General features: G+C 37.2%; 1 protein-coding gene across 3 annotated transcripts; it reads right to left on the bottom strand.

Annotated features, from left to right (window-relative positions):
- Window positions 1-4620: 4620 nt before the first annotated feature.
- On the bottom strand, window positions 4621-12581 carry HNRNPA3 (heterogeneous nuclear ribonucleoprotein A3). 3 transcript variants are annotated; one of them, XM_077751092.1, is made up of 10 exons: window positions 12423-12581; window positions 12187-12333; window positions 11890-12100; window positions 11473-11562; window positions 11297-11389; window positions 11133-11213; window positions 10511-10654; window positions 9243-9365; window positions 9070-9141; window positions 4621-6274 (listed from the first exon to the last, which is right to left on the bottom strand). In XM_077751092.1, the coding sequence occupies exons 1-9, from the start codon at window positions 12561-12563 to the stop codon at window positions 9089-9091; spliced, it is 1083 nt and encodes a 360-aa protein (XP_077607218.1). In that variant the 5' UTR covers window positions 12564-12581; the 3' UTR covers window positions 4621-6274; window positions 9070-9088. The 3 variants fall into 3 exon arrangements, with proteins under 3 accessions (XP_077607218.1, XP_077607217.1, XP_077607219.1); XM_077751091.1 differs by lacking the exon at window positions 4621-6274 and adding an exon at window positions 7003-8977; XM_077751093.1 differs by lacking the exon at window positions 4621-6274 and adding an exon at window positions 7003-8977 and having other exon boundaries at window positions 10514-10654.
- Window positions 12582-14103: the final 1522 nt, after the last annotated feature.

The following is a 14103-nucleotide window of genomic DNA, read 5'->3' as shown; positions in this document are numbered from 1 at the left end:
GGCTGCAGGGGCGCCCGGTGGTTCAGTCAGTTAAGCATCCAACTCTTGATTTTGGTTTGGGTCATGTGATGTTGCAGTTCAGGAGTTCAAGCTGCCCCCCACCCCTGCTGACAGTGTGGAGCCTGTTTGGGATTCACCCTCCCTCTCAAACCAGTTAAAAAAAACAAAAATAGGATTACAAACAGTAAAAGCCTATTGAGATGGTAACATTTGAAAGTGACCTGTCCCATTAGCTAAAAAGAGGATTAGACAGGATACAGGATGTTCAAAAGTTCTGAAGCCTACTTAAAAACAAGGACTATACGGCTGCCCAGCATTCACTTTTGAATGTCCCCTCTCTGTAAAGAGCGCTTTCTTAGTTCTACTATTCTCGTTTTCTAATCTTACACCCTAATAAACTTTTGCCTGCTGCTCAAAAAAAGTGTATAGCTGAAAACGGAGGGGGGAGAAACAAAGGGCAGATAGACACCTTCACAGGAACTTTGGCTTTTCCCGAAGAAAGTGGGGAGCCATACATAAGGAGTAACATCTGATTTTTACGTTTCCTTACCCTTGTGTTGAAAATCGTATAGAAAGTTAAGGTTAGAGCAGGAAGAAGACCGATGAGGAAACTCTAAAATACAGGAGAGAGTGTCGTTTTGGTCTAGAGTAGTGATAGCAGGAATGGTGTGAGAAGGCACTGGATTCTGCAGGTTTCAAAGGTAGAACTACAAGAACTTGCTGATAGAACAGCTGTTGGGTGAAGAAGGAGTCGCAACATCTTTTAAGAACTGAGGGGCGTTTGGGTGGCTCAGTCAGTCAAGTGTCTGACTCTTGATTTTGGCTCCGGTCATGATTTCATGGTTCAGGAGTTCAAGCCCACTGTTGGGCTCTCCTGGCAGTATGGAGCCTGCTTGGGATCCTCTCATTCCTCTCTGCTCACTTGCGCTCTCTCAAAAATAAGCTTTAAAAAAAAAAAAGGGGGGGGTAATGGGAGATTCTTCTTGAGGATTAAACACATTTAGAGTAAGTGCTACAACGCAGAGGTCCACAGGCCCTAGAGGCAGATTGGCTGGGCTTGCTGCTGCCATTTTCCTAAATGACCTCCAAATGACTCAAGACAGAGCCGATAACTCAGGCTCATATCCTCATCTGTAGAGCGAGAATTATTGTTACTATGCAGAAAGTACTGTGCCGAGCTCACTAAGCACTCAATAGACCTTTTTTCATTTTCCTTAGCCTGGTATTAGGATGTCTTTTAGTTGCTAGTGAAATAAACTAAAGTCAAATTAGCCAGTAAGAAAACCTGGCCCAAATGACAAAGTTCAGCTCAGGGTTGAAAATGACTTCAAAGACTAATGGATGTAGTAGGCATTCAGATTGTGCTGCTGGCCTGTCTCACACAGTCAAGAATCTTTAACTGCTGGTGGGGAGATCCCCGGAGGAGTCATTTTCCCAACCTCAAGACAAAAGATTAAAGTGCTCCACCCTTAGACAAAATTATGGGGGTGTGGCATGAATCCATTACCAGCACCCTAACCTGAACACCTAGAATTGGCTGGCACTTACAAGGCATGAAAAGCACTGCTGTGCAGACTGGAACAGACTTCTAGCCTGACAGAAGTCAAGTTCATTGAGGTGATTCATGATTTTTTTTTTTTACAGTATCTGAAAAAATCACTTGTAAGTACTAAACATTCTCTCTAGCTCTCTAAAAACAATCAATCAATAGGTGCCTGGGCGACTCAGTAGGTTAAGCATCCAACTCTGGCTCAGGTCGTGATCTCACAGTTGTGAGACAGACCCCCAAGTCAGGCTCTGTGCTGAGTGGAGCCTGCTTCAGATTCTCTCTGCCCCTCCCCAACTCATTTTTCTAAAAATAAATGAAATAGTGAACATACAAGATTATGCACAACTAGGAACCAAAATATCCCAATACAAAAATCCTAACATAATCATGACAAAAAATAAAGCCTAATTTTTATCTCTTGATCTAGACTTGAGTTGGAGCTTTATACGGTCTTCAGATTTTGGCTATCCAACTGTTTGAACACTAAACTCAAGTTCCTAGTTTTAAAATGTGTACCTCTGCGGGGGGCACCTGGGTAGCTCAGTCGGTTAAGCACCCAATTTCAGCTTAAGTCATGATCCCGAGATTCACAGGTTCAGGCCCCATGTCAGACTCTGTGCTGACAGCTCAGAGCCTGGAGCCTGCTTCAGATTCTGGGTCTCCCTCTCTCACTGCCCCTCATCTTGCACCCACGCTCTCAAAACTGAACCTTAAGATTTTTTTCAAAAAAAAAAAAAGTGTACCTATGCCTTTTACATTGATTTCTAGAAAGCACTTTAGAAATCTTAACGATACTGCATTTGTTATGCAAAAAAACCTTTTCTTGCTGAGATTTCTCAAGCCCATGTTTAGGGAAGGAGTGGCTACTCCAGTTAACTTACACTTCTAACCCGTATTTGTTTTTAAGCCTCAGAACATACACAAAGTAACTCATCCCTAGTTTACAGATACTTATCAGGACAGGTCCAGTTTTGTTTCTTCATGAGAACTGGAGAAATTTTTCAAGAATATAGGGTTTTTTAAGTTTAGATTTTAATTTTATGAATTTTAAAGTTTAGAGACAGAAACACCAATGAGTGGGAAAGGACATAGAAAGGGAGACCAAGAATCCCAAGCATGCTCTACCCTGCCAGGACAGACCCCGATGCAGGCCTCCAACTGATGAAACTGAGACATCATGACCTGAGTCAAAACCAACGCCTAAACGATGAGCCACCAAAGGCACCCCAAGAGAACTAAGAAATATTTAACCACAAAAGCTTCGAGGAGTGGAGGGAAAAAAACCTCATAAGACACTGGCATAATTAACTTTATTGTAACCCATTAAAATTTTAAGTATTCTTCAGGATATTAATTTAAAAAGCACCCATAATTATTACCCAAAATATCTTTAGAGACGATGGACCAGGCCGGACCAGACCCCAGGTTAAGTTCTTTAAATCCAGTATCAGATTTAACCTTTAGACTTAATAAGGTGGGTATTATCTCCACTTTACAAAAACGTTATTAGGTAAAAACAGCTCTTAATCTAAATAGAATTTAAGTTAGACTTCTCTTGGAGAAAGTTGCTTCTTTTTACTAACAGTTAACGAATTTAACATTTCCTTCAACACTACAGACAACAAACCACAACAGCATTCGCAGCAAACCATCAGTTAAACATAAGCAGGTTACTGCTCTTATTTCTAAATACCATTCATGCATTAGAACTTATGTCACAGGTCAGACCCCACTAGCCTCATTTAATATTTAAAGCATGTATTACGAAGTCAAATTTTGATTACTATTTCCAAAGTAATGTTTAATTCTACATATTTAAATGTGTATTAAAACAAGATTTCTAGGGGTCTGTTGGCATCAAACTGCCAACGGGTAGCATGCATAAAGAAACCCCAAATAACTTGTCCAAGCTCACAAAACAGCTTAGGTTCTGTATTTACATACTTTACTGACAATTAAACTTGATATATAGAAACAAAAACCTAGTTACGTTATTCTAATACCTATTTAAAGGTTAAAAAAAAGAATGTTTAAATCCAAATAGACCACCTATCAAGAGTTCTTTTCATAAGTATATATAAAGCTTACTCAACATTTCTATAAACAAAGTATAGGCTGTTTAAAGTGAAAATTACCTGCATTTTAACTTCCAAATGTTAACTAGTAACATTTGCCAGAACTCCTCTTTTGTCATTATAGGCCCTTTTAACATATGGCTATATAGATCTGGTGAAACGCAACCATTTCATATTTGCTTTTTACACCCTTGTACTTATTTATCCACTTACCAAAACATTTTAGAAGTATCTTGGGCAAATTCCTATTTCCTACCTTTCAGTGTGGTACCCACTTAACCTCTAGAATGCAGTTCAATGCACCCTTGCCATTACAAGTCCTTTAAAAAGTGTCATACTGAAATTATAAGGTACATCCTGCTGCAGAGTAGACCACTGCATATACCATGAAACCAGTGTTGAAATCGAACCCAAGCAAAATGTGTTGCAATCCTAACAGCTAGAGTTCCTTACATGGCTGTACCTTCTACTTAACAAGTTTCGTAACAGCTATTAAAATGAAGACTCCAAATATTTGCGCTAGTGTTTTCCTAAAAATCACAATTCTTAAAACTACCTAACATTGCTTTAACAAGATTATTACCTTCATTTGGACTAAAATGCAGTATTGCAGTTTGAACTTTTCTCCCAGCCTACCCTCACACAGAATACTCAACCCATCTACTGAAACCCAACTCATTCAACAGCTGAAACCCTTTTATCTTTCTTCCCAATTTTCTTTTCACTTAGTCACATTAAGTCCTTAACTGTATTGTTTCCTCACTCATCACCGAAGCATCTCATAGGCTGGTATTCAAGACTTAAATCCCTAATAGGCTTTCAGTTTATTTTCCATCCCCATTTCCAGTGTCACATGTTTCCCCCTGAAGAAAACCCGTATCTTTAACTGCTATGTAAAAGCTCATTTCAAGTTTCCCATTATTTTATTAGTAATCAAGTATGTAATATTCACCTAGTGTTTAAATCACACAAACACTGAAGCAACAAAACAACACACACATTTCTAAAAATATTTTAATGAAAAAGTTATCTTTCTGTAAACATTTCGTTATACTACAAATGAAACATTTGAATCCATTACAGACCACCTCTTAAGTCTTAAAAATCAGGATAAAACATTGAAATTTAAAAGTAATCTTGAGTATTATATAGGCTAACAATCCTTTCATTACCCCTGCCATTAACTTATTTCCCCTATTTGTGACATTCAATTATTGGAACTTCAAGATAATGTCCCTTAATTAGAAATGTTTCAAGTTGTAACATGCCAGAACTCTTAAAACCAAGCCTATTCCAACCGTTCAGTTCCTTAACAAATGATCCTTAGTACCAGGTTTTCTTTTTTAGAACTTTCTGAGTGTCCATGAGGCATTTTTTTTTTAATGTAGTGTGGGAAGCAATAATCTGTAAGTTAGTTTGACAAAATCCGTTAAAACAGTCTGGCTCAACCATTTCCCTCCTTCTAGGACTTCCTTATTTGGCTTACTGGTGTTATGACTGAAGAGCACATTTTTCAGAAATGACAGTGGAACTACATTTAAATAAAATCATTTTATTTCATAAGAAAGGAGATGGACTGTAAAGAACAATGCCTTAAAAAAAAATGTTACCTATATTGGGTAATGTGCTTCACGCTAAAAGAAAATTAAAAGGCTATTATTACCTCTTCAACACTTCATTATTTATGTGTGGAAATTCAGTCCTGATTTGGATTGAGAAACACCAACCAGTCATTTTCTGAGAATAAACTCTGGCAAAACTACACCTATGTATTAATTTCATACTTTAGAAACTGTTTTAAAAGCCTGTTCCCCAAGTGTTTTTCCCCCCAAAGTACGTAAACATCAAATCTCAATTTTCTTGGAAGTTTAAGCCCCACGTGGGACTTGAACTCATGACCCCATGATCAAGAGTCACATGCTATACAGACTGAGCCAGCCAAGAGCCCCTCAAATTCAATTAATAAGCCCTTTGGGATAGTGATAATAGCCCTTATGAATAATCAGCAACTGACTTAAATACTAATTGAGTAATATTTTAATTACTCTTTGAGAAACCTTTTAAGGGAATATTAGCATAATTAGGACCCCTACTACTTCTGGTTAACTGGTTAAAACACAAAAGAACCCAAATGTATATATTAGTTCAGGTAATTCCCTGGATTATATGCAAGAGAACTTATGAGACCACTTGAATGAAGACCATTTTTCTATCACCTGACAATTCTGAAAGTTCATTCTAAGGTGTTTTTCATGGAATGAGGATTAGCAGCTTAATGCTTCTGTTACAAGTGTCATGCTTATTATAAAAACTTCACAAAATTTGAGGTTACTCATCAAAAATCAACCTTATCCTAAAGACACCAACAATGAATTGTGTACATGGGGCCACATCTGACTCAAGATAAATATTCATGGCTGTTGTAGGGCCTGAAGCTGTTTAAAATGTGTTGGATGCGGTTCTAAAATATTCAGCTGAGTAATTTTGTCAATGTACCTAATAGTTTCAAAATGTCATAGAAATTTGTAGGGAAACAAATGGTGTCATGAGCTTTTACTGTGAACTACAAACCTTACCCAGCCAGAAACCTTCGTATATAAGATGGTAGGAAAGACATTCCTCATTTAGGCAAGTAGGGTTCTCATTCAACCTGCAAATCAAAAAGATTACTCTTACCTTGCTTTACAAAAAATCACTCTTTAATTAGTGAAAAAATTCAAATTCAAGCCTTACCTAATGCTTATTGCCCTTCCTTGCAGGTCTAAATGCTAGACCTAGTGACTGTGGCAACTATCTCATTGATGTTCCAAAAGGCGAAGAGCTCCTTCCTGCTAGACTTTCTTCAATATTTCAGTTGTAATAAGCAGATTTAACTAGCTTTTGGAAAGTTGCTCACTATCATCATAGTATCTTATGCCTTCACTTCTCTGTAGTTGAAGCTCTTGCTGCTGCCTTGTCATTCTTTATTTATGCTGACTTGTCCATACTCAAAAGGCTGCTGAAGTCCTGTCTTAGTGAGTCTCCTTTGATCCACACTGTGCTTAAAATGCACATCTTAGGTCCTTTAAAGCTGGTTAAATCGCTCTCCTCATGGCTTACTTTTCCACACTGTTCACAAGAACTAAGCTAATACAACTTATAAACAGGTCACATACACAGATTTCACCTGCTTATAGGTTGCAAACATCAACTTACTTCAAGTATTTGCACTATTAAACTAGTTCCAGAACATAGAAAGTTTGTTAACAGTACAATTAACCTCATATGCCATTTAAGGATACTGTCAAGGTTGTGTCAAACAATTTCACAAACATAGAAACAGGAAATGTCAATCTCCCCCATTCCTTCAACCTTTATTATATGAATAAAAGAACTTGAGACAATTTAGCTCAATTTTAATAAAATGTTTCCCAAGCATTCCTCTGACCAGGTACCCAGGTTTAAGTTATGAACATTGACAGTGTCCATTTATATAACCACATTTGAAGTTGTTAAAGACTTAACCATTTTCTAATATTAGCCTATTTTCTACGCTGCTTATTCACATATGTCCATTAACAAATGGAATGTTGTTCTGTTACATTTATTGGTTTGTGAGTGTTTTCTGGAAAACTGCAGTATCTGTGAAGACCGATTTCCATGCTGGCATTGCATGCATCCAAATATTAATAATGCACAGAGGCACAGAATTAGAGCAACAAGAAAGCATATTCAAACACTAGCACGCCCCATTCCCCTTTTTATTGCTTGTTTTGCTTAGTACTTCTGAAAACAAAAATAAGAAATCTCGAATTCAATGTTCAACTGCCAAAGAAAAGAGTAACAGCAGAGCACATACTTAGGGCTCGAATGAAATTGTAAGCACTAGCTGGCGCACAACAGTAGACATTGGTTTTTATATTTATGACCTTATCTAAAACTCTTCTCAACCAGGGTCTTCCAAACCAAACTGTTAACTCATACCAACACAATTTATGTTCAAGCATACATATGGAATAACAGTGTATTCTTCTGGATTTTTAAGTGAGCAAGAACGGACTATTCAAATTCGAATTTGGGTCTCTGGGAAGTGAGAAGCTGGTACTAAGCAACTGTGCTACACTTCTACTGTAATATGTCATTTGGGATGATTTTATCCAGACTGTCCTTGGTTTTATCCAGTAAAATATACAGGGTACACACAGGAAAGCATGCCAGCCAGTTAAGGGTTCAACAACGCATGATTTTTATTATCTTGCTTCTGAAAGCTTGTATCAAAAAAATAGATATATATTAAACCAAGGAAAATAACTGAAGACTTATGGGCCTCTTGTGCTTTAAAAAGGGGGGGGGGAGGAAGAGTAGCCACTAATTTGCTCAGATACAGCAGGCTTAGTGGTCCTGTTACTTTCAAAAGGTTTTAAGAATGGTTTTTTTAAGGGAAAGGGAAAACATCCACCACCCCTTTCTAGAGTTTAAACGGAGGGCAGTAGACATTCTTTACACCCAAATTAAACTATGGCAGTTCACATGTGACCAAGGTGAATGTAGAATGGAGATGTTCTAAACACAGCTAGGACTGTCAGCAAAGCTAACACACTGAAATCATGAGATTACATTTTGAAATAAAATGCACAAAAACCAAATAGGAATTTTGAGATTTTTTTTCATTTGAAGGTAAATCTTAATGCTATTAAATTCACAAATATGCTAATTTAAATACCCAATTCTATTTATCTAAAACACACATTGCAAACATACAAATATCTATTCTCTCCACATGTCAGAGCCCATTCATTTCATGGTTTGGAAATGCAGAGAATAGATTCCCCTTAAACTGCAAGTCAGCAGGTGTTTCTTTACAGTTAACTTTAGCAAAATTCATACAAAATAGTAATTAACAATGATCTTCTTTACTTGTTAACTCACAAGGAAACACCTTCAAAACTGCATTTTGTTAAAGTTTCTGTACTAAAATGTAGAAAAACTGAACTACACAAATATTGAAAAGTTAAAAATTCCTTAATTTTTTATTCCTGGTACCACTACCACAATTTACAGGGCAATATACCTGATGTAATGAAAAGAAAAAGAAAAAGACAAAGCTACAACAGATAAAAGACCTCAGGAATGTACATCTAATTGACACTACATTGCATTAATCAATAGCTGCACTTTTTGCAAACTGTGGCTATGACAGTCCTGAACAAGAAGGGTTTCCTGTTTAAGCTGCAGTAACTTTTCTGACTATGGATCATCGTTCCTTCTGTGGCAGATTTTTACAGTTCCTCTAATGCATTTGGGACGACTGTCTCAAAGTAACCTGCAGCTTTCCTGACAACTCCTCGCTCTCTCTCCTGCTAAGAACTGTAGCCTGTTGAATAATACAGGATAAAAAAATTATTACACTCAGTGAACAGTTCCACATATTCTTTATCATCATGATAAAAATTTAAAGATACCTACCCTTTTCTTCTGAAAATTTTTAGAACCTTCTGCTACCATATCCACCACTTCCACCACCAGAGCCATAACCACCTAGAAATACACATGTTGTTTAATAAAAATTGGTATAAATTTTTAAATTAAGAAGTTCATGAAAAAAACTTTAACCAGAAAAGTAAAAATAAAGTACTTACCACCATAGGGACTGCCCGAGCTTCTTCCACCAAAACTGCCCCCCTTCATGGGTCCATAATTTGATTGCTGTTGTCCACTATAATTTCCAAAATCATTATAGTTCCCACCACCACCATAGTTACCTGAAATTACAAAAGTTTTGTTTGTGGTTGACCTACACAATTTTCCTCTTTTAACTTATGTATATATCATGACAGCTAGCACACTCGGTAACACTCAAAATGCAACCCGTTTTTTTCTTAAACAGTTTATAGAGCTACCAACTCCACCACCAACAGAGGCCCAACTAGCAGACCTCAGGCAGTAGGAGAGGAGAAATCAGAGCGAAGATGGTCCAGAAAAATTTTTATGTAGATAGGTGCTATCTTTTGTCCACATTAGATGCTACACCCAGTTCCTGTTCTTGCCTTCATACCACTAACATCAGAAGTGCGCTTGATTCACTCTAATTCTGATGCAGTACAATGACAAAGAACATACTGTAAATGAGCTATCATTTAAAAAAATGGGTGCTTCAATCCAATAAGCGTCTGACTCTTGATCTCGGCTCAGGTCATCATCTCATGATCCTGAGATGGAGCCCACATGGGGTTCCATGCGTTCAGCATGGAGATTCTCTCCCTTGCTTTCTGGCCCCCTCTCTAAAATTAACCAAAAAAAAAAAAAAAGAAAAAATCTTTGAAGTGACCTGTCTCACCCAATGGGTAGAGAGTATACAACTCTTGATCTTGGGGTTTTGAGTTCAAGCTCCACGCTGGGCACAGAGCTTACTTGAAAGTTAAATTAACTTAAAATAATAAAAACTTAAAAACCTTCTGTTGAAACATTAACACTCTAATAAAACTTAATGTATCTGTAACAAAGCTCTTCACATACAATATCATGGAATTATGATGGAAACTTTTCTGAAATGCACCTATGACATTAAAATTCAATATAGTACTGTCACCTAAACCTGAAGACAACCGATTCATTTCAATGTGTCTACACATTCAATTTCCAGTTCCCATTTGTCCAATTTTAAAGTGCCTAGAAGGAATTCTGGCAATAAATACATTACTACAAAATGTCCATTTCAATTACGTAAGAGTTGAACACATTTTACCAACTTGCTAAATAGACAGCAAAGAAAATTCAGTTTCATCACCCATCATTTGAGTACTTTCTAACATTATGATTTGACCAAATGCTACAACTTTAATACTTTTTAAAATCAACTTAATGAGCTATATATAATAAGGAGTATTTAAAACAAGTAAAAGCTTACCACCTCCAAAATTTCCTCCTTCATTGTAACCATCATATCCTCCACCACCGCCACCATATCCACCTCCTTGGTTTCCATATCCTGGTCCACCACCACCATACCCTCCTCTACTACTATAACCAGGACCACCACCATAGTTGCCACCTAAAAAAAAAAGGGAATCACAAAAAACACAAATGTATAGATCTTATTTTTATTATACTTTGATTTACATCACCACCAACTAACTGAAAAATAAACCAATGACTAATACTCTAAAGGCTGGCAATACCACATTAACACAGCATCAAAAACCTAGGCCAGTGAGAATTAAGATAAAAGCTTAAATATTTATCTTTTCATACTAAAAATTGTTCTAGCTTTTTGAAGTTAAAGTTCACTAAAGAAAATAGTGAACAGTATCCACTGAGACATCTGGCTCAACTGCTAGTACAATAAATGTTATTAACCAGAGAAAACTACTGTTAAATGTTTAGAGGGAAAAATAAATCTGGTCTCCTAAATCATTAGTTGACAGTCGTACTTTAATGGCAAGCACGCAAGTTTTAATTAAAATTCAAAACAAATGCTTAACGTCCAATAAAGTACATAAAGTCAAAACATCGAACAGTTAAAAACTTACCATCACCTCCAAATCCATTATATCCACCATCACCTCCTCCGTAACTACCTCTGCTGCCACCACCGCCACCACCATAGCCTCCTGAGGAAAAGGTATGAATTAAAAATAAATACTCAATTTAGCAATTAATTTTAGGTAGACACATTAGAAGAGAACTATCTTACCTCTTCCACCAAAGTTTCCACCACGGCCAAAATTACCACCACCTCCAAAGTTTCCTCCCCGACCCATAAAGTTGCCAGATCCACCGCCACGACCTTTAAAACGGGAAAAGAAGATCTTTAAAAACTTTACAAACGCCTCTCACTTCTATTGTGTGTATATACATTATTGTACTCACCTCTTTGCGATCCGGCAGACTGCATTTCTTGTTTAGAAAGGGCCTTTTTCACTTCACAATTATGCCCATTAATAGTGTGGTATTTCTGAACTAAATTTTTTTTTAATCAAACAAACAAACAGAAGTTATTTGATGTTTGGAAAAATACATATAAATGATAACCTTTATTAAACTTATTAAAATATCAGTAAGAAAGTAGTGACTGAGTGGAAATGAGGGAGTGTTCTGGAATGTTAATAATGTTCATTTCTTGATCCGGATGCTGGTTACACAGGTGTAGTCATTTATGAAAACTGAACCATATGCTTTATATGCTATGAAACACAATACAAAATGATAAGCCATTTGGTAAATCTAGAAGAGCACAAAGGAACCTTTTCTGTTTTCTCATTCAATTTCCAATAATTTTCTACTTACCAACAATTTTATCAACTGTATCATGATCATCAAAAGTTACAAAAGCAAATCCTCTCTTTTTTCCACTCTGTCTGTCCTCCATAACTTCTATGGTTTCAATCTTGCCATACTTTTCAAAGTAGTCTCTCAAATTATATTCTTCCGTATCTTCTTTAATACCACCAACGAAAATTTTCTTCACAGTTAGATGGGCACCAGGCTTTACAGAATCCTGCAAATAAAAAAATACATGTCAAAATCCAAATTCAAAATCCTCAACAATTTTGCCTGTTATGCAGCATAGTATTATCAAAATACCTCTCTAGAAACAGCTCTCTTTGGTTCCACTACACGCCCATCAACCTTGTGTGGTCGAGCACACATTGCTGCATCCACCTCTTCCACACAAGAGTAAGTCACAAAACCAAACCCCCTGGAACGTTTTGTTTGGGGGTCTCTCATCACCTACAAAACAGAAATTTTAAAGTACTGAAACACATCTATACAGGTCCCACACTCCTTACCCACCTTTTTTGTTCGTTCAGTTAACTTACCACACAATCTGTAAGTGTGCCCCATTTTTCAAAATGTTCTCTTAAACTATCATCTGTAGTTTCAAAGCTCAAACCACCAATAAACAGTTTTCTCAACTGTTCTGGTTCCTTTGGATCATGTCCCTGAGAAAACAAATACATTTTAATTATTTCTTCTAGTAGGTGAATCGCTAAGGTGCACAAGTCTTTAATAGGCTATAAATAATAAACACATCAAATTCCTGTACCATTAACACTTGGTCCAATTAAAAATTGCAGTAAGATCACACATCAACTGATTAAAGGTACCAACACTAAAAAATTCTATAGCCAGCCTTTCAAATGCCAACATCATTCAGCTACAATGAAGTCCAAGAAAATTTCAGAATCAAAAGTCCCTTAACTTTAGACTTCAACTAAAAGTATCTGGGAACAGTTTAGAAGTTGCTACTGTGTTGTAGAAGCAGTATTCCATCCATGCCTTCCCTCCTCAGTCTACATTTCAAGCATTTAATTTTAAACCACAATACTATGAAATATAACAAAGGTCCTGTTTGGTAAATTTTTAAAAATTCATCGGCTTCAAGAAAAATCAAGATGTTAAAATAGGCATTCCTCAATACCAGGCTAAACCAGCATTCTTTCTTCAAAAATTACCAAAAGAAACCTACTATTGACCTTGATAGTTTCCTATAACTAATTTGCATCTGCAGTTCTATCACATGGCAAAAATTTCAAAAACACAAGATCACAAAAAGGACAAGTTATATTAAATGTAATCTATAATGTTGACAAGAACGGAACACATTGAAAGGAAATGAGATTTAAAAAAATTAAGATTAGGATATGGCCTGAATTGTTTTGCAATTTAATTAATTCCTTAAGTTACATGAACTGCCACTTAATGCATGCATTAAGAATAGTCCATCCAAAGTCCTTAAATAAAGGGGCTCACATTTACATTCTAATGTCTTCGTGTGTCTTCCAAAGTAGAGATGTTAAGGCATTTAATATGAAAAGACTGTCACATGCTAGAAAAAAATGTTAAATGATTAATAGCCTACAGCACCATTCACGTTGCCTTATCTTTTCAGTCTTGGTTAACTACATTTAATCGACAAAACAAAGACAAAAAAATTATAACCCACATAAAATTATCTCAAACAGGAAAAATTCAACTGTGGTTGTGGTCCTCTACAGCAAAAATCAAAGAAACTACAACCACTGCCAACCCACAGGGCGCGAAAATATGTATAATTCTAAGAACTTTAGCAAGAATGGCAGATCAGTAAGTATTTTAAAGCAGCAAACTTTTAAAATTTTCATTACTGTCAACTGGGTGCTGCGAAGAAAAAAACAGGAGAATTAAATTCTCGCCGCCTTAGAGAGATCTGAAAGGACTAGAAACGCGCGGGCAGAACTTCAGCGAAAGCACTAGGCCCCAAGACCCGAGAACGTTTGTGGCATTTTCTGCCGGGCCGCCTCCTCCCGCTTCCTTCCAATCCCGCGCTCTCTTTCCCCGCGACGGAGCGAGGCGGCGGCCATTGCGGCCCNCCCCAGCCACAAAACACATCCAAGGGGCCACCTGTGCAGCCGAAGGAGAAGGCAGGGAGGGGCGAAGAGCCCCCAGGAGGCCTCCAAGGCCCGCTCCCCTCCCCCTCCCACCGCCCGTCTCAACGCAGAGCGCGGGACGGTCGACACG

This window comes from Crocuta crocuta, unplaced genomic scaffold (assembly GCF_008692635.1).
Source record: "Crocuta crocuta isolate KB4526 unplaced genomic scaffold, BGI_CrCroc_1.0 scaffold219, whole genome shotgun sequence".
Classification (NCBI taxonomy): Eukaryota; Metazoa; Chordata; class Mammalia; order Carnivora; family Hyaenidae; genus Crocuta; species Crocuta crocuta.
This window is presented reverse-complemented; position numbering and strand designations above follow the sequence as displayed.